The following is a 19,300-nucleotide window of genomic DNA, read 5'->3' as shown; positions in this document are numbered from 1 at the left end:
CGTTTATTCGCCACTTTATGGGTTTATTTGGAACCAACATGATGACCAGCACCCAGTTGGCTTGTTAGCTCAGTTGGTTGACATTCTCAGCATTAGACTCCAATGAAACTAAGTTAAAATCATGGAAATTACATTTGTCAAAAGTGACCATGATAGGGTCTATATTAAATTGGCCACAGAATAAACTAAAACCGACAGGGTAGGGGTTCTGAGAGGCCAGAGGCACATACTCAGCAAAAATTAACCATATTACACCCACCACCCCCCACAGGGATGATATCAAAAATCCTGCGATCTGATTGGCTTCATGCTGTGTGCTATGGATTCTGTAATAATTGGTGATTGAAGTGAGTAGCCCACCAGTGTGACATTGTATAGAACAAAATAAAATGAAAACATGAGCCTTTCTTGTTGCTTATTTTTTATGACTAGTTGACATATTATATAAACAATTAGATTCTCTAGATTTCTACACGTACTGGTCATTTAGACCTCTCCAAAATCAACTATCATGTGAAGAAACCTCAAACAGTGTGGTGTGACTAGCATGCATATAGCCAGGCCTCTTACCATGACAGGACTGGAAAAGAATTGAAGGCCACCATATATGGACCCTGTGACATAATATAACATAAAACAAAAACTTATGAATATAAAAAATCTGAAGCCTTACCAGCTTTTTAAAATACATTTTTTTCCACACTTCTAAGTCTTCAGTTTGTACTTTCAAGACAGTAACCATAACCAAAAAATCTTAGAAAGAAAAGGAATATTTTGTCTATGTTCAACTTGTTCTTTTGTTTGCACGAGATATTTTTCTGGACAACTTGTCAGACAAGAACAACAATGATGTGAAATACTCATTTTATGAGAAACAAAAACAAAAGCATATATGAATATACAAAAAAATGAACAAGGTTAACTTCCCATCGAGAGGAAGCACTTGAGGTTTTTGTAATGTGGGATAAAGTAAAACATCGAATAAACAGGTGTAATTAGTCAATGAACTGGCGAGTTTCCAGGTAGAGCAAATTTATTTATGATTCGCACTGTTCTTGTTAGGAGATCCACTCACCGATAACTCCGACAAGTGACGGTGATGCCCCAAGCTCTCTGGCTCTGTGAGTCAATAGAGGTAGGAAGCAGCTTACAGCAAATAAATCCTGTTAGACAAAAGACGGAAACAATCTCTGGTCTCTTGATCAATGTTTGATGTATACTCATTTCAACAAGTCTGAGGAAGCATACCAAAAATCCTACCCAGTACACACAGTAGATCTACTGATCTAGATCAGTGCAGTTCCCTCCTTCATCTTCATAAATGAAGCTATAGTCATCTTTGGCCACTTCGAACCGAGAACACCATGCATGTTGAATTTGTTTGATTATCTTTTTCACAGAAACAAAATAAACCTTAAATCAGTCGTCTGAGGACTGGGCGCGTTTTGATTGGTTTGTCCTTCCACGTGATCAGACTACTAACTCGTCACGCAAAGATTTGGCCGTAACGTGATGACGATAACGCAAGGTCTCTTTCCGAGTGAACTCGCGGAAAACATCACCAGTCAGGGTTGATTTAAAGATTCAAGTCCCTGGTGTAAATACGTGTAGGTAGCTAAATTCATGTCCCTCAACGCCATCTCATTTTCGACTCGTCACGCAAATTTCACAACAAAGAACTGACTTTTCGATACTTTCGTTTCCTTTTACCAGTTATAGTTGGTGCTAGCATGATTTGAATAAACGGACATAAAAAATAGCACTGCTGGCATAATCACCATATTTTTAGCTGTTTGGTCTCCAAGACTGGTTATGTCTTTGGGGAAGGGGGTTACTTCAATACTGAGTCGTTCGTTCGTCTTCTGGACAACTGTGCGCACCTGAAGTAAAATCACGTCAGTCTTAGTTTCCGCTTTCACGGGTAACAAAATGGCATTGAAAAGGAACGTCATGCTAACATGGAGATGTAAATTAAGTCACCGCTTTCAGCACTAGGGTAATTCATTCGTCCTGAACACGAAACCATGTTGGAGTAGTGTCCGCGCGTAAAACCATAGAGAGGCTATGTTACAGTTTATAGTAAGCATCTTTGCTTTAAAAAAGTCACCTTCCAAGTGAACTTTTATCGAAATTTATCGAGTTCAGGCACAAACCTAACTGATTGTGAATCGCTTCGATTGTTTATGATCCAGTGTAAACCAAGAACTGTGATAAAATTCAATTATCTTACTTAAAACTTTGTGACTGGCATGGATCGTTCAGAATTAAGCGGACGAAAACAGTCCTGTGCTTCTCTGAAAAAAGAAAACTTGTGGAATTCACCGCCGCATAACGTTAATTTCAATCAGTCTAAAAAACTAGCGGTCACATCAAATGCTTTCTGAGGTATTTTCGCTCTGAGGCTAAAAAAACTAATCAGATGCGGAAGAAAATCTTGCTAATAAAGATCATTGCGTTACAATGCAGATGCGTGTTGGAAGGCTAAATTTTATGAATTTTGCCTGGATACTATCACATCACATCATATTACCTTTATTTCACCTCGGATTTACAAGAATAGTTGTATAGCTAATTTCCCCGAGAAAGAACAAAAAAAAAAACGGAAAATATGAATAAAAATAAAATCGTATTCTACATGCAGTACATTAACTAATATCTACATAAGTAACAATTGCATCGATGGTCGAAAGAAATTTGGCATATTTTAGTTCTGAACTTATTCAAAGACGTTCAGATATTTTTGTTAATATGTTTTAGTAGACTATGCATGCGTTTATTATTTTTCGAAGTTGGATGTTTACTATTAATGTAGATCTCTCAGAGATTTACCGTAAGGGTGGCTTTTGAGATAAGAGCAGCATTGCATGAGTCGCAAGTTCCCAACCATGGTCATCTCTAGATCAAGTTCTATATGCACGAGTTTAGCATAGATATTCTTTGATTTTATTTCCTTTTTCAAGTTTTCAAAAACGAGATAATTTTGAGCATTATTTGGAAAAAAATAGACCAGTGCTGGCAGGATATGATATGCTACTTTTACTAGCACAATCTGTAAGGGCCTAGTTAAGCTACTATGCCGGCGGTTTTTGGCGAGCGTGGTAAACATGAAGGTAAGGGAGCCGCGAAAAAAAGGTAGAACTCTGTATTTCTTTCACGGCTTCACCGTTAGGAAGCTTGGTATAGTATCGACGACAAACTGAGTTATTATTCAGTGTATCGCGCAGTTAGAAAACCGCGTTGTTAATATTAAAATTTGCGTTTTAGGTAATTGTCCTGTTAGACCGCATGTTTTACATTTATTTTACATTTATTTATAATTCTCGCAAAAAAAAAGACAAAAACAACAACAACCAAAAAAATTAACAAAATAAAGACTTTCTTAATTGAATCTCAGCCAAGGTACATTCTTAGTATGCTCTTAAAATTTTCGGCTAATTAATCGCAGCCTACACATTCTTAAAAGAAGGTTCTCATAAAACGAATAGTAGATGATCGTCATTTGATAGTGCTCTATCATTCGAATTATCTATGACCATACTATGAAACCTTTGCATGGAAAGAAATCCAATTTTCATATATGCACTCGTTTTCTTTCTTATCCTCAGAGCTGCCTCTCGCTCATTCCATGTTTTAAAAGCTGATTTAGTGAACCATTTGACGTGGCGGCTTTTCGTGCGTGCAGGACTACATCTTTTCGATGGCGTCATTATCGCGATAGTGGAATGAAAAAAAAAACGCAGCAGAAAGACGATAAACAGTTAAATAATTTTGGGAAAAATACCGTGTTAAAAAAAATTATCTCTATCTTAGCCAATCAAAACTTGGTAATTTTTCCCTCTGTATTGTGATTAAGTATCATTTTTAAAAAGGACGAAATAGAGCGATAACGTTCTGCCGGCCATAATAGTACGTTCCAGAGGTTATCGAGACTGATTAAGGTAAGAGGGAATGATTTTAATGCAGTCTGAAAAAAAAAAATCAACGCTCTTCAGTATGTTCAGATGGACTGCATTATATAAGGATCAAAAAAGGGCTCTTAAACATCCGATTACATGTCATGTCAATTGTTCATGCCGGCATAATTTTAAGCATAATATTGACTAAAATTCTTTAGCATAAACGTGTTGAACTGCGCATTTCTAGTACTTTTATAATGAAGTTTTCAAGGTCGTTTTCAGCATATGCACAAATGAGAGATGACCTTCCCTGGAATTACGATGGACCTCTTTGGCACGAGACTTGCCAAGGGAGTTCAATGTTCCCTTTCATTGGTTGGCAATGTGACCGTAATAACACGCGCTTGAATACGGTGCAAAACCGGAAATTTTTCTGGAGGCTAAGGGACCGGTCATTATTTATCGCCTGGGGGGGGTCGGAGTATTTAGGGGGGGATCACATGGTTTTTTGAAGACCTTTAGGGGGGATCAGCCGTAATTGACAAGCATAATGGGGGGGATCAGACCAAAAAAAAAAGGAATTTTAGGTCGCGCCGGGACCCCGGATGATTGCATGGATATCTATCAGACGGAATCGACGGGCAGGACACCAGATGATTACCTTCCAAGAAAATGTATTAAAGATCTGTACGAGGAACATTCTGACAGTATCAGAAACGATCAGGATACCATGAAGAGCTTCTGCTCACAATATAATGTGGAAGAGAAGCACGTCATTGCATATGTTAATCATTTGAAGGATATTGAGATCCGAAAGGACATCAGAACAAGAGCAGCTCAGGAGCGAAGAAGGCAAGAGGCCGAACGAACGTACAAGGACTTTCAATGGGATAACCTCATCGAGGGTGGCAAAGTTGAAAAGTTGCGGGTAAGAGAACTAGACCTGTATCTCAACAAGCATGGTTTGACGACTGTGGTCGGAAACTTGACAAAGTGAAGGCCATTCGATGTCACTATTACCGACAGAATAAAGAGACTGTGATAACAGAAGAACTGTCGAGTGATGAAGATGACGTGGAATCCGAGGATGAAGAATCCGAAAGTGGAGAGGCAGAGAGCGACGATGACTATGTTTTCGTGGATTTGGATGAACAGCCTGAGATTGGCACTTCCTCGACAATTCAGTTCGTATCTGACGAGCAAATATTTACCGTTGTGGTTCAAGGTCCATGAGACGTAAGTACCACTATTAAAATATCACTTGCATATTCAAAAAGTTATTTGGCGGTGGCTGGGAGAAAAGGGGGGGGGATCATGAAACTTTCCACTACCGATAAGGGGGGATCTCTAAAAAACTAGATACTCTACGGGGGGATCAGGTAAATGCTCCGATGTGACAACAAAAATACTCCGACCCCCCCCAGGCGATAAATAATGACCGGTCCCTAAAAACTCGAGGTTTTTTTTTTTACATAAGTTACTTCTACTTACATTAATTAATGAGGTGTGTAGATTTGTTGGATTTTCGTGAAAATTGGCCAGATTGTTCTTTAGATATTAACGCACAATTTTCTCTCGGCACTCTTAATCCCCACGCTATCATTTCATTCAACACCGACGCAGCACCACAATTTCTTTAAAAGATTGACACCTTTCATTCGTAAATATGCGTAGCCTGAGAATTTGGTCGAATGAAATGTTTTTCTTGAGGTGGCAAAGGTAGCCCAAGCTCACGTCTCTAGAAAAAGCCAACGTCACGCGTTGTGTGACTCGGTGTGAAGTTACGAGAGGAACCGTTGAAAATTTGAACACCTTATAAGGATTAGTTTGGGGAACGAAATATGGTAGATTTGCAACGATAAATTTCTGCCGTTTTAAGCTTGCTTTACCATCGCTGTTATTCCTGTTACTTCGTCTTTTAACAATAACAAAAGCGATGGTAAAACAAGCTTAAAACGGCAGAAATCGCCGGAAATTACAACGAACACTCAGGATGCGAGTAAGTTTTATTGATTTTACGTGTAAATTGTTCGTATTTCGAAATATTTATCGTTGTAAATCGACCATACTTCGCTTCCCATACTATTCCTTATAAACTTTACACCGAGTCACACAACGCGTGACGCTTTCATGAATTAATCGTTGACTTTTTCTTGAGACGTACGTGAGCTTGGACTGCCTGTGGAATTGGAGAAAACCTCTTATCACCGGTAAGTTTCACCTGTCACCTAAGTTTCACCATCACGGGAGGCAAAAAGGAAAGGGGGGTTGGAAGGCTCTTAAACGCCCTTAGATTGAGTTATTACGTGGAACATTATGTAAAATCGTGAGTATAACTTTGGGCGTAATGATACGTTTTCAGGGAAGAGGCTCAAAATTATAATGCTCGAATTTTCCAGTAAAATATTTCTGATCCCAATTGTAGCCGTTATATATTCAAGAATTGCTGTGGAAAAGTATCAGTTCATAGGTGGAGGTAGTGTTTGCAAGATGGGAACCGCAGCAACCTGGATTTTGATACTGCTTCTTTCTTCGATGTTGGTCGAAGGGATGATATCCAACACGGTGGGAAAAGCAGGGGAAATTCAAAGAAAAGTATGTTCCAAATGTTTCTTTGACTTCTTCCAAAACGTGCCAAAATTATCCATTAATCGGGAACTGACTACTTACTTACTTGTTACTTTGAGTTAAAGTTCGGTGGTATGAACCAGTTACTTCTGATAAAAGCCTTTTTAATGAAACTATTTACAGGCAAAGAGGCTGAAGAGAAAGCACCAAGAACGTGAAAATTCAGAAATCTTGACGCTGAACAACCGCAGACGGTTGAAAGAGGTAAGTAAACAAAACCGTCTCTGATTCAGTCTCTGATCCAGTCTCTCTTCAACGCCAAAACTTTTCTAATTTCCAGCAATTAGTCAATCTTGTTTTCGCTTTAGCAGCACAATCTTTTGTCGTTCTATTCGTCCGGGGTCTTATTTTGATGGATTAAAGACCACCACCGCAAAAATGTACTATGCTAAGTCCAGCTAAACTATTGGGTATGAGTAAAAGGGCACAGGTAAACTTTTTGTTTGATTTTTTTTTTTTGTCACGTCAGCCTTTTCCGGCCGAAACAAATCTTTGTTCGGTATGCTTTGCTTTTTCAGATACAGATGGAGCTGAAATTTCGGAGAGACTTCTGCTCACAGGCCCGTGAGCTAGGATGTCAGATGGATTAAGCGAAACCACCAATCCATGAAACTCAAGATAAAAGTGCGCCAAATGTCAAAATAGCATGACAAAACATTTCAAGTCGGCACAAAATTCCGCGCATAAAAAACTTAAGGATGAAAACCCAAAAAAAACTAGGGAAGAAGGCGTGAATCAGAATGGTAAAAAGATCACATCACATCCGAAGACATTTCGGGCACAGCGTAAGTTGCAATATTCGGAGGGAGTTGGATTGTAAATTACTAGTACAAATCAGATGATTTAATAATTAATCTACTCATTCCCAAGGGTCTATCAATTTGAAGTACTTTTCAGCCCGGCCTCCAATGAAGAGACCACATGGAATACACAGCTCCATTAATAAGCAGCACATGTTAAAAAAAAAAGAAGGACATAATGTGCTTCAGGTCTAAGTTTAATTCATTTTTTTACTTTCGATGAGTTACAAACAATGGGGTTCTTCCTAAATATTTTACCATCCATTCTCATAAGAACTGGAAGAAATTTCAGATGTATTTTATGTTTGAAAAGTAAGAATAATTGAGTTATTATCTCATATTTTTCCGAAGAAATTTCAAGGTCCACATGCACATTATGATGATGAAGTTACTGGTTGAGGGTTAAAGATAGTTTGTAGGAATCTGAACAATTCATAACTAAAGATTATTCAAGATGATTAAAATTTTTTTCAAGATGATCTTATCATTATTGGACTATGACTTCCCACTAAGATAGGTCCACGAAAGCCAGACGATGTAAACATGACTAACGTGAAGCAAGTGCAATGTTGAATCGTTATCTGATATTGTTGTGCCATGATAGGCCAATATGGGTAGGTGATAGGCCGATATTCGCTAGTAACGGACAGATGTAGCCAAACAGTGTCTAAAGGTAATTTCAAACCCCCCCCCTCCCATATGACTTCAACTGGACTGTAGTACACTGATATGGCTCCAACGAACATTGATGCAATGGCCGAAGACTGTTAAAAGATGTCGCACCAACACAGCTCCTAATCTATTTATCCAATAATTTTTAACTGGACAAGAAGAATATATATATATATATTTTGTTTCTCGTCAAGAAGGTGATGAAAGATGCATGTTTATTTTACATCAAAGGAACAACATCTCTTTTAATTTGTTATCCTCTGAGAGTCCCTGTTCATGAACGTTCTTTTACACCGGCCTTTGCGTCGTGCCGTCGACGTCAATAACCGGAAATTCTTCAATATCGAATTTTTTGAACAACGTTTGTCGTTTATCACCCGAACTATTATTTCTCGAGTCAGTTGAGTCATGTCGAAAGAAAATCTGTCGCTTGTAAACTCAAAGCTGCAACCTCGTGGCTAGATAAAAAAAAAAGTATTTTAACTGAGGAATATTATACGGTGTCCAAGCCGGCAAAGTCACAAAACAAGAACAAAGCTAGACAAGTAGGCAGTACTTCATGACTTCGCTGAGGCAACGTGGAACAATAACGGCGGAGTACGCTTTCTGTTTATTCTCGAAATACATAGTACTTTATGCGTAAGAAGCCGTTAGAAACTGTAATCTCAAGCAAATCACAAGAATTTCGCAAAAAAATATATGTGTATATATACACGTATTTAGCTGGAACTCTTGTCTACTTGACCACAGTTGAATCGTACTCCCTTTTTTTTACCCTCATTAATTTGATAACTTGTTCTATACAATACATCCAAACAAATGGACGCTTGAAGCGATTGAAAATATCGAGCGAAGGGGAAACAAAGACTTTGGGAAATTTTGACAGCAGCTATTGTACTCTCCTTTTGAAAACTTCCCCTAAATTCATTCTGTCAACACATCTTTGATGAGAAAAGAAAAGGTATATATATATTTAATTTATATTTTCAAATTAAGACGCTTTTAAAAACAGCTGTGTATATATTATACTCATATATACGAAGTACAAAAAGCCTCTGTTTTGGTATCGTATAGTTATCTGTCAGTCTCTCGGCTCCCCCACCCCCTCCGTAAATTCATGGTTCAATGCTTGGTCAAGGATTGGGAAAGCAATACGCGTCATGCTCTATGATGGCTGATGTAGTTGTCGAAGGATCCGGTTTCCTCTAATTTGCTCTTTACTCAAACTGAACACTTGCCGAAAGTACTAGTCAGCTCTAGATAAGCTAAGGAAGCAACCTTTACGAATGAATGAAGCGAAATGCATTTTGCTGAGAGGCGAATCGAACCAGCTGCTTGAACTGCGATATACATATAGCCATCGGCTTGTGCTTTACTGTTAAAATTAGCTATCTTTGTATGGAAAGAATTCAATTCTCATTTATATTCAGAAGGCATCCTACATTTTGTTCTCATTGAAATAAGTCATTAGTAAAAGGTTACACAAAAAAAAAACCATGCAAATATCCAATCTCGTAACTGGGTCCACTGGGACAGTTTTCTTTCTTATCGATAACTCAACCTAATGGTTTTTCTTCTGTCTGGGCCGGGTGATTAATTAATGTTCTTAAGAGGAGCTGAACGAAAATTCGTTAAAGAGCTCTTAAACAGCCGGATACATCTTGCATCAACTGCCCCCAAGTACCTATGAAAATTACTGTGAAAAATCATAAGTTTATAGGTGGAGGTGTTGTTAGCAAGAAAGAAACCGCAGCGACCGGGATTTTCATACTGCTCTTTCTTCGGTGTTGTTCAGAGGAAACATGCAGAATAACATGCGCGCACCCCAATTCAATACCTCAATAGCGCAAGATAATACAGCTTAATAAAACAAAATATTTACCTTTAATATTAAAATGATTCCGTCGAAATTTAGACAGTTTAATGTAAAAATATACTGCTTGAATTCAATAAAGGCTATGTTCTTGTGGCGAATTTACATTGTCAGTACGATGTGTCAAAATGATGTCGGCGGTCGGGTTCAGTAGCCAACATTGTTTCCGATAAGCGCTGTTAGTTAATATTTAGTCGGTAAATTCAAAGGGTCTCAGGGTGCTGCTATTGTCGATACAAGTTATTATAAAACAATTTCTTTAAAAGGGAAATGCAATCATTTTCTGGCCAAATAGGTATTTTAATAATATTAAAATACTAGTACTATTTAGTAATATTTATTACGTTGTGGTGTCATGAACGTTAAAGGAAACAGTTCTACTGCTGCCGGAAAACTCATTAATTTTCTCCCCTATGAGCTAAATAAAGATCTCCTAAACAGCCGGATACATCTTACCTTGACTGACGCACCTCTATATATCTTCATATGCGAGAAGTTTTGCGAAAAATTATCAGTTTGTGAGTGAAGCTGGTACAAGCAAGATGAAAACTGCAGTGACCTCGATGTTGGTATTACTCCTTTATATAGTGTTGGTCGAAGGAATGTTTAACAATCCTTTTGTTACTTCAGCGGTAAATTAGTTATTATAGAAATACCGTATGCTTAAATTTCTTCCAAAACCTGCTATAATTGTTTTTTGATCGCCCCTTGATCACTTCATTATTTTTAAATTTTAATCCTCTCTCATTGAATGTTGTGTTTGCTTCTTTTTTCTTCTTCTTGAATGAGTTCAGTTTTCGATGTAAACCATACTATCATCGATTTCAGTTAAGTGTAAACTTTCTTTTATATTCAATTACTTCTCGTAAACGACGTTTCGACTAAATCATTTCTTGGGAAACAAGCCGAAGTATGCAAGGAAAAAGGCAAAAGAAATATTGATGAGGAACGACCGCAGACACTTGGAAGAGGTTAGTGCAGAAATCTGTAGCTAACAACTATTTTTAGTTTTTTTTCAAGCGTGGTTTTCTCCATTTTGGGTACTGTGGTGCATTCGTACTTGTATGCAACGAGCTACATTGTAAATGTTTTAGATGTCCTACGACTGTTTAGCCTTCAGAAGAGGCGTCATCTTTTTTCGTCTTACAGGCAAGCGAAGGCCAGTAAGATTGGGGCGGGCGACTTTTCCGAAACACGCGCTCCTAGAAGCGCTCGTGTCTCACGAAGAGAGTCCGCTAATTTTGTTTATTCTGTTATGTTTCTATTTCTTGTTTAGACAACACTGGAGCTTCAGTACCAAAGAGACATCTGCTTACAGGCCCGTGAGCTGGGATGCGAAGTGGAACAACAGAAATGAAACCACGTGAACTCAAGACAGCAAAGCTTAACATAATTTAACGTTCGCCTGCTTTATTAAATCATTAAATTGAAGATAGATTGTTGTTGTAAAATAAACTTTTTAAATCCAAAAGAGATTGTGTCTTATGATAAACATACATCGGTTACAATGTGTGAAAATAAAATCTGTGGATGATGTGATGGATAGACATTTCTTTGTTTCTTCAAACTTTGCGGACAGTCAGTCTCTTTACAAGGTTTTAAACCACATCTATTGGCTACCAAAAAGTAGTTGAACCCCAATCAATTAATAAAATACCGAATAAATAAATTAATCCTGAAAAAATCGAGTGTTTACGGGACAACTTTGTTATTTCACTTATTATAGTTTACCATTTACCGCACCATAGCTGAGTAACCAAACAGTTTTGATTAGTACTTTTTCCAACGAAAGCGCGCTAAAATAATTCCGATGTGAAAAAAGGATAACAAAAACTTTTCATGCCATACATATGACAATATGATGATCGAAAAAAGAGGGGGAAGAAAAACGATAATCGAAATGGCAAGAGAAGGCTGGGGCCAATTAACCCTATAACACCTAGAAGTGATTAACAAGTAACTTCTTCCAATACTGCTCATACATTATCTAGCAAACAGGTAATGAGAATGTTCAAACTTATCGCGCGGAAGTTTTTTTCTAAATTGTTTTAGATAAGTTACGAGGAAATATGTAGCTGTCAGACAGGAGAACTAAAAATGACATCTTGGTAGTAAAAGGGTTGAGGAACAAGAGATCCGAAGACATTTCGGGCATAACGTGATTTGCAGGGAACTAAATTATATTTTGGAATAATAGAGATCGGTATTATGATTAATTACTTCAGCTTCAAGGGTTTGTAAAGTCAAGGTACTATTTAATAACGATCCACCAAAGTGTAGGTGGCTAGTGGTGTATGATGCTATCGTAACCCGGGAGAACCATTACAATTAAAACTGCCATCAGTTACACTTTCTATTTCGATTTGAAAAAACTTTCCCGGAGCAACTTTCACTTAGTAAGGCAGCGGATGACAATTTAAGTCAAGTCTCTCCCATACAAGTCTCCCGTTGTTCAGAAAATTACGTGATAAGCAAGAAAACAGTGGTTAGAAAAACTCTTCCTCTACTTCAGCAAACACATAAGAAAATTTAGAGGAGTTTTAAAGAAGTATTTCCTCAGAAGTTTTTATAGGAGAGTGGGAAAGAAATTCCCCGTTTGCTTTTGAAAATATATTCCCTGAGGGCCTGATCGCACCAGCTGCTTGAACTGCGATGCACATTGGAGGGTGCTCTATCATTTGAATAATCTACATCCAAAAATGTTTCGAGGAAAAGAACTTAATTTTCGTATATACTCAGTAGGCGTCATACACTTTGTTCTCACCAAAAATAACTCACTTTAAAGCCTAACGTTACATAGGAAAGTTTCATGCAAACATCACTACTCATAGCTGAGTCCACTTAGGCTGTTGTATCCACGAATTTCCATAGATAAACCGGCTGTAACTTTTAGCCCTCAAGATAGGGAATTTCCTGAAGGAGTAGTCGTAAATTAAGCTAGTTCAAAGATGCTAATGCGAACCTCAAAGACTTTTAGAAGTATAATTGAGAGTCAAGATAGAAGAGTAAAATACAATTCGTTATATGATTGTGGACAAAACTCGGGTTTACAAGCAGTGACAGTATTGGTAACCAGAAACAACTGAAAACAGATCAAATGGCGTTGTCAATTATTATTCCGTCGAAAGGTCCAAAAGGTCTCAAAGTGACATCATTCACGATGGAAGCTAGTAAATAGAATTTCTTTAAAAGAAAAAAGTAGAAACATTCTGGCCACATTGGTATTTATTACATTGTAGTGATAGGAACGTAAAAGGAAAGGATTTTATTGCTGCCAAAAAGATGCATTAATATTCTCTACTATATTTAAATAAACGACTGTAAATATATGAAAGTCATATATTTGAACTGCAGATAAAGACGTAAATATGAAAGCGATCTTTGCAGTCATGAACACCACCTGAGCAGCAGAAAAAATAAGGCCTGAAAAAAATTCAGGCCTGTACCGGAAGATCGTTTTCATATTCACGTCTTTAACCGCAGTTCAAATATATGACTTTCATATATTCACGTTCGTTTATTCGCCACTTCACGGGTTTACTTGAAACCAACATGGTGACCAGCTCCCAGTTGGCTTGTTAGCTCAGTTGGTAGAGCAAAGCACTCAAGAAGCTAGAATTGCTCTCGGTTACGCCTCGAGCAACTCTTACGCATCTTTCGTGCTCTCCACTGGAAACTTCCCGCGTGCTTCATATCTCGATGAACGCACGCTGACGTATGTTAAATAAAACAATTTCTTTTAAAAAGGAAATGCCGTCATTTTTTGGTATTTTTATAATTTTAAAATACTAGTACTATTTAGCAATATTTATTAAGTTTTGGTGTCATGAAAGTAAAAGGAAACGGTTCTACTGCTGCCGGAAAAAAATTATTAATTTTCTCCCCTATGAGCTAAATAAAGATATCTCCTAAACAGCCGAATACATCTTACTTTGACTGACGCACCTCTATATATCTTCATATGCGAGAAGTTTTGCCAAAAATTATCAGTTGGTGAGTGAAGCTGGTACAAGCAAGATGAAAACTGCAACGACCTCGATGTTGGTATTACTCCTTTCTTTAGTGTTGGTCGAAGGAATGTTTCGAACAAACATTCACAAGTTAAATTAGTTATCACAGAAATCCCGTGTGCTTAATTTCTTCCAAAACCTGCCATAATTGTTTTTATGATCGCCCCTTGATCACTTCATTATTTTTAATCCTCTCTCATTTAATAATCTGTTTGCTTCTTTTTTCTTCTTCTTGAATGAATTCAGTTTTCGATGTAAACCATACTATCATCGATTTCAGCTAGGTATCAACTGACGTTATTATTCAATTACTTCTCGTAAACGGCGTTTTCACTCCACTATTTTTAGGGAAAGTTGCAGGAGAGAGAAAATCCAGCAGAATACTCGAAGATGAACGCCCGCAGACGCTTGAAAGAGGTTAGTGCAGAAATCTCCCAGTAGCGAACAACTATTTTGAGTTGGTTATTTTTAAGCGTGGCCTGTGTCATTTTGGGTACTGTGGTACATTCGTACTTATATGCAACGAGCTACATTGCCAATATCTTAAGAGTCAAGAAGAGGCGTCATCTTTTTTTCTTCTTACAGACGAGTGAAGGCGAGTAGGATTAGGGCGGGAGATTTTACTGAAACACGCGCCCCTCCTGTCGATCCTGTTTCACGGAGAGAGCCCGCTAATTCTATTCATTCTTTTATGTTTATATTGCTTGTTTAGACAACACTGGAGCTCAAGTACCGAAGAGAAATCTGCTTACAGGCCCGTGAGCTGGGATGTGGAGTGGAGCAACAGAAATGAAACCACGTCAACTCAAGACAGCAAAGCTTACCATAATTTAACGGTCGCCTGCTTTATTAAATGATTTAATTGAAATATAAAACGTTGCTGCAAAAATAAACTTTTTAAATTCATAAGAGATTGTGTCCTTATGATAAACATACATCGGTTACAATGTGTGAAAATAAAATCTGTGGATGATACAATGGATAGACATTTCTTTGTTTCTTCAAACTTTTCAGACAATCAGTCTCTTTGCAAGATTTTAAACCAGATCTATTGGCTACCAAAAAGTAGTTGCACCAGTCAATGAATTAATTACCGAATAAATGAATGAACCTTGGAACAATCGAGTGTTTACGAGATAACTTTGCTATTTCACTTATTAAAGTTTACCATTTATCGCACCATAGCTGAGTAACCGAACATTTTGATCGGTACTTTTTCTAATTAAAGCGCGCTAAAATAATTCCGATGTAAAAAAGGATGACAACAAATTTTCCATGCAATGCATATGACAATATAATGATCGAAAAAAGAGGGAAGAAAACGATAATCGAAATAGAGAGAGAAGGCTGGGCTAATTAACGCCATAACTGTGACTCTGAGTTTCACGCTTACGCGAATCTGTCTGATGATTTTTCCAATCAAAGCGCGCTAAAATAATTTCGATGTGAAAAGAGGATAGCAAAATATTTTCATGCCATGCACATGACAATATGATAATCGGAAAAGAGAGGGAAGAAAACTGGGCTAATTAACACTTTTTTATTCCCAGAGTGATTAGCATGTAACTTCTATCAGTACTATCCAGATATTGAGAGCGCTCAAACTTATCACGTAGAAGTTTTTTTTTCTTGATCTAACACTAACTTATTTTACGGAGATAAGTTACAAGGAAAAATTCAGCTGCCAGAGGGGAGGATTAAAAACGAGATCTTGATAGTAGAAGGGTTGAGGAACAAGAGATCCGAAGACATTTCGGGCATAACGTGATTTACAGGGAACCAAATTATATCTTGGAACAATAGAGATCGGTTTCATGAAAATCACTTCATCTTCAAGGCTTTGTAAAGTTAAGTTACTTTTTAATAACGATCTACCGAAGTGTAAGTAGCTAATAGTACCGGATATTTACCGTAGCCCGCGAGAAACATTATACTTAAAACTGCAACAGTTACACCTTCCAGTTCGGTACGAAAAAACTTTCCCGAAGCAAATTTCACTTAGCAGGGCAGTGGATGGCAATTTAAGTCAAGACTCTCTCACACAAGTCTCCCGTTGTCCAGAAAATTAGCTGATTAGCAAGAAAACATTGGTTAGAAAATCTTTTCCTCTACCTCGGCAAACACATAAAAAAAATTTAGAGGAGCTCTAAGGAAGTATTTCCTCAGAAATTTTTATACGAGAGGGGGAAAGAAATTCCCCGTTTACTTTTGAGGGCCTGATCGCACCAGCTGCAAACTCCATGAATTTCCACAGATAAACCGGTTGTAACTTTTAGCCCTCAAGATATGGGAATTACCTGAAGGAGTAAGAAGCTAATTCAAAGATTTTAATGCGAACCTCAAAGACTTTTAGAAGTATAACTGAAAATCAAGATAAAAGAGTTCAATATAATTCGTTGTATGATTGTGGACAAAACCTGGGTTTAAAAGCAGTGACAGTATTGGTAACCAGAAACAACTGAAAACAGATCACATGGCGTTGTCAATTATCATTCCGTCGAAAGGTCCAAAACGTCTCAAAGTGACATCATTCACGATGGAAGCTAGTAAATAGAATTTCTTTAAAAGAAAAAAAAAAGCAGAAACGTTTTAGCCACATTGGTATTTACTACGTTGTAGTGATAGGAAAGTAAAAGGAAACGATTTTACTGCTGCCAAAAAAATTCATTAGTATTCTCTACTATATTTAGATAAACGACTGTGAATATATGAAAGTCTTATATTTGAACTGCAGATAAAGACGTGAATATGAAAGCGATCTCCGCAGTAATAAACACCACTTGAGCAGTAGTGAAAACAAGGCCTGAAAAAATTCAGTCCTGTACGGGAAGATCGTTTTCATATTCACGTCTTATACGCAGTTCAAATATATAACTTTCATACACTCACAGTCGTTTATTCGCCACTTTATGGGTTTATTTGGAACCAACATGATGACCAGCACCCAGTTGGCTTGTTAGCTCAGTTGGTTGACATTCTCAGCATTAGACTCCAATGAAACTAAGTCAGAATCATGGAAATTACATTTGTAAAAAGTTACCATGATAAGGTCTATAATTGGCCATAGAATAAACTAAAACCGACAGGGTAGGGGTTCTGAGAGGCCAGAGGCACATACTCAGCAAAAATTAACCATATTACACCCTCCACCCCCCACAGGGATGATATCAAAAATCCTGCGATCTGATTGGCTTCATGCTGTGTGCTATGGATTCTGTAATAATTGGTGATTGAAGTGAGTAGCCCACCAGTGTGACATTGTATAGAACAAAATAAAATGAAAACATGAGCCTTTCTTGTTGCTTATTTTTATGGCTAGTTGACATATTATATAAACAATTAGATTCTCTAGATTTCTACACGTACTGGTCATTTAGACCTCTCCAAAATTAACTATCATGTGAAGAAATCTCAAACAGTGTGGTGTGACTAGCATGCATATAGCCAGACCTCTTACCATGACAGGACTGGAAAAGATTTGAAGGCCACCATATATGGACCCTGTGACATAATATAACATAAAACAAGAACTTATGAATATAAAAAATCTGAAGCCTTACCAGCTTTTTAAAATACATTTTTTTTCCACACTTCTAAGTCTTCAGTTTGTACTTTCAAGACAGTAACCATAACCAAAAAATCTTAGAAAGAAAAGGAATCTTTTGTCTATGTTCAACTTGTTCTTTTCTTTGCACGAGATATTTTTCTTTACAACTTGTCAGACAAGAACAACGATGATGTGAAATACTCATTTTATGAGAAACAAAAACAAAAGCATATATGAATATACAAAAAGATGAACAAGGTTAACTTCCCATCGAGAGGAAGCACTTGAGGTTTTTGTAATGTGGGATAAAGTAAAACATCGAATAAACAGGTGTAATTAGTCAATGAACTGGCGAGTTTCCAGGTAGAGCAAATTTATTTATGTTTCGCAGTGTTCTTGTTAGCAGATCCACTTACCGATAACTCCGACAAGTGACGGTGATGCCCCAAGCTCTCTGGCTCTGTGAGTCAATAGAGGTAGGAAGCAGCTTACAGCAAATAAATCCTGTTAGACAAAAGACGGAAACAATCTCTGGTCTCTTGAGCAATGTATACTCATTTCAACAAGTCTGAGGAAGCATACCAAAAATCCTACGCAGTACAAACAGTAAATCAGCGCGGTTCCCTCTTTCATCTTCATAAATGAAGATATAGTCATCTTTGGCCACTTCGAACCGAGAACACCATGCATGTTGAATTTGTTTGATTATCTTTCCCACAGAAACAAAATAAACCTTAAATTAGTCGTCTGAGGACTGGGCGCGTTTTGATTGCTTTGTCCTTCCACGTGATCAGACTACTAACTCGTCACGCAAAGATTTGACCACCAATAACGTAACGTGATGACGATAACGCAAGATCTCTTTCCGAGTGAACTCGCGGAAAACATCACCAGTCGGGGTTGATTTAAATATTCAAGTCCCTAAAGTGTAAATACGTGTAGGTAGCTAAATTCATGTCCCTCAACGCCATCTCATTTTCGACTCGTCACGCAAATTTCACAAAAAAGAACTGACTTTTCGATACTTTCGTTTCCTTTTACCAGTTATAGTTGGTGCTAGCATGATTTGAAAACACGGACATAAAAAATAGCACTGCTGGCATAATCACCATACTTTTAGCTGTTTGGTCTCCAAGACTGGTTATGTCTTTGGGGAAGGGGGTTACTTCAATACTGAGTCGTTCGTTCGTCGTCTGGAGAACTGTGCGCACCTGAAGTAAAATCACGTCAGTCTTAGTTTCCGCTTTCACGGGTAACAAAATGGCGTTGAAAAGGAACGTTATGCTAACATCGAGATGTAAATTAAGTCACCGTTCTCAGCACTAGGGTAATTATTCGTCCTGAACACGAAACCATGTTGGAGTAGTATCCGCGCGTAAAACCATAGAGAGGCTATGTTACAGTTTATAGTAAGCATCTTTGCTTTAAAAAAAGTCACCTTCCAAGTGCACTTTTATCGAAATTTATCGAGTTCAGGCACAAACCTAACTGATTGTGAATCGCTTCGATTGTTTATGATCCGGTGTAAACCAAGAACTGTGATAAAATTCAATTATCTTACTTAAAACTTTGTGACTGGCATGGATCGTTCAGAATTAAGCGGACGAAAACAGTCCTGTGCTTCTCTGAAAAAAGAAAACTTGTGGAATTCACCGCCGCATAACGTTAATTTCAATCAGTCTAAAAAACTAGCGGTCACATCAAATGCTTTCTGAGGTATTTTCGCTCCGAGGCTAAAAACTAATAAGATGCGGAAGAAAATCTTGCTTATAAAGATCATTGCGTTACAATGCAGATGCGTGTTGGAAGGCTAAATTTTATGAATTTTGCCTGGATACTATCACATCACATCATATCACCTTTAGTTCACCTCG

At 37.6% G+C, this 19,300-nt stretch overlaps 1 protein-coding gene and 2 long non-coding RNA genes across 3 annotated transcripts; all 3 read left to right on the top strand.

Annotated features, from left to right (window-relative positions):
* Positions 1–6,136: 6,136 nt before the first annotated feature.
* Positions 6,137–7,146, top strand: LOC149041727 (uncharacterized). The gene is made up of 3 exons (XM_089180958.1): positions 6,137–6,491; positions 6,648–6,728; positions 7,043–7,146. The coding sequence occupies exons 1-3, from the start codon at positions 6,279–6,281 to the stop codon at positions 7,112–7,114; spliced, it is 366 nt and encodes a 121-aa protein (XP_089037084.1). The 5' UTR covers positions 6,137–6,278; the 3' UTR covers positions 7,115–7,146.
* Positions 7,147–10,371: 3,225 nt separating this feature from the next.
* LOC149041726 (uncharacterized) lies at positions 10,372–11,408 on the top strand. The gene is made up of 2 exons (XR_016179339.1): positions 10,372–10,840; positions 11,146–11,408. It is a non-coding gene; the product is annotated as an uncharacterized LOC149041726 (long non-coding RNA).
* Positions 11,409–14,157: 2,749 nt separating this feature from the next.
* On the top strand, positions 14,158–14,854 carry LOC113686559 (uncharacterized). The gene is made up of 2 exons (XR_016179338.1): positions 14,158–14,296; positions 14,592–14,854. It is a non-coding gene; the product is annotated as an uncharacterized LOC113686559 (long non-coding RNA).
* The last annotated feature ends 4,446 nt before the right edge of the window (positions 14,855–19,300 follow it).

This window comes from Pocillopora damicornis, chromosome 8 (assembly GCF_964200805.1).
Source record: "Pocillopora damicornis chromosome 8, jaPocDami1.2, whole genome shotgun sequence".
Taxonomy (NCBI): domain Eukaryota; kingdom Metazoa; phylum Cnidaria; class Anthozoa; order Scleractinia; family Pocilloporidae; genus Pocillopora; species Pocillopora damicornis.
This window is presented reverse-complemented; position numbering and strand designations above follow the sequence as displayed.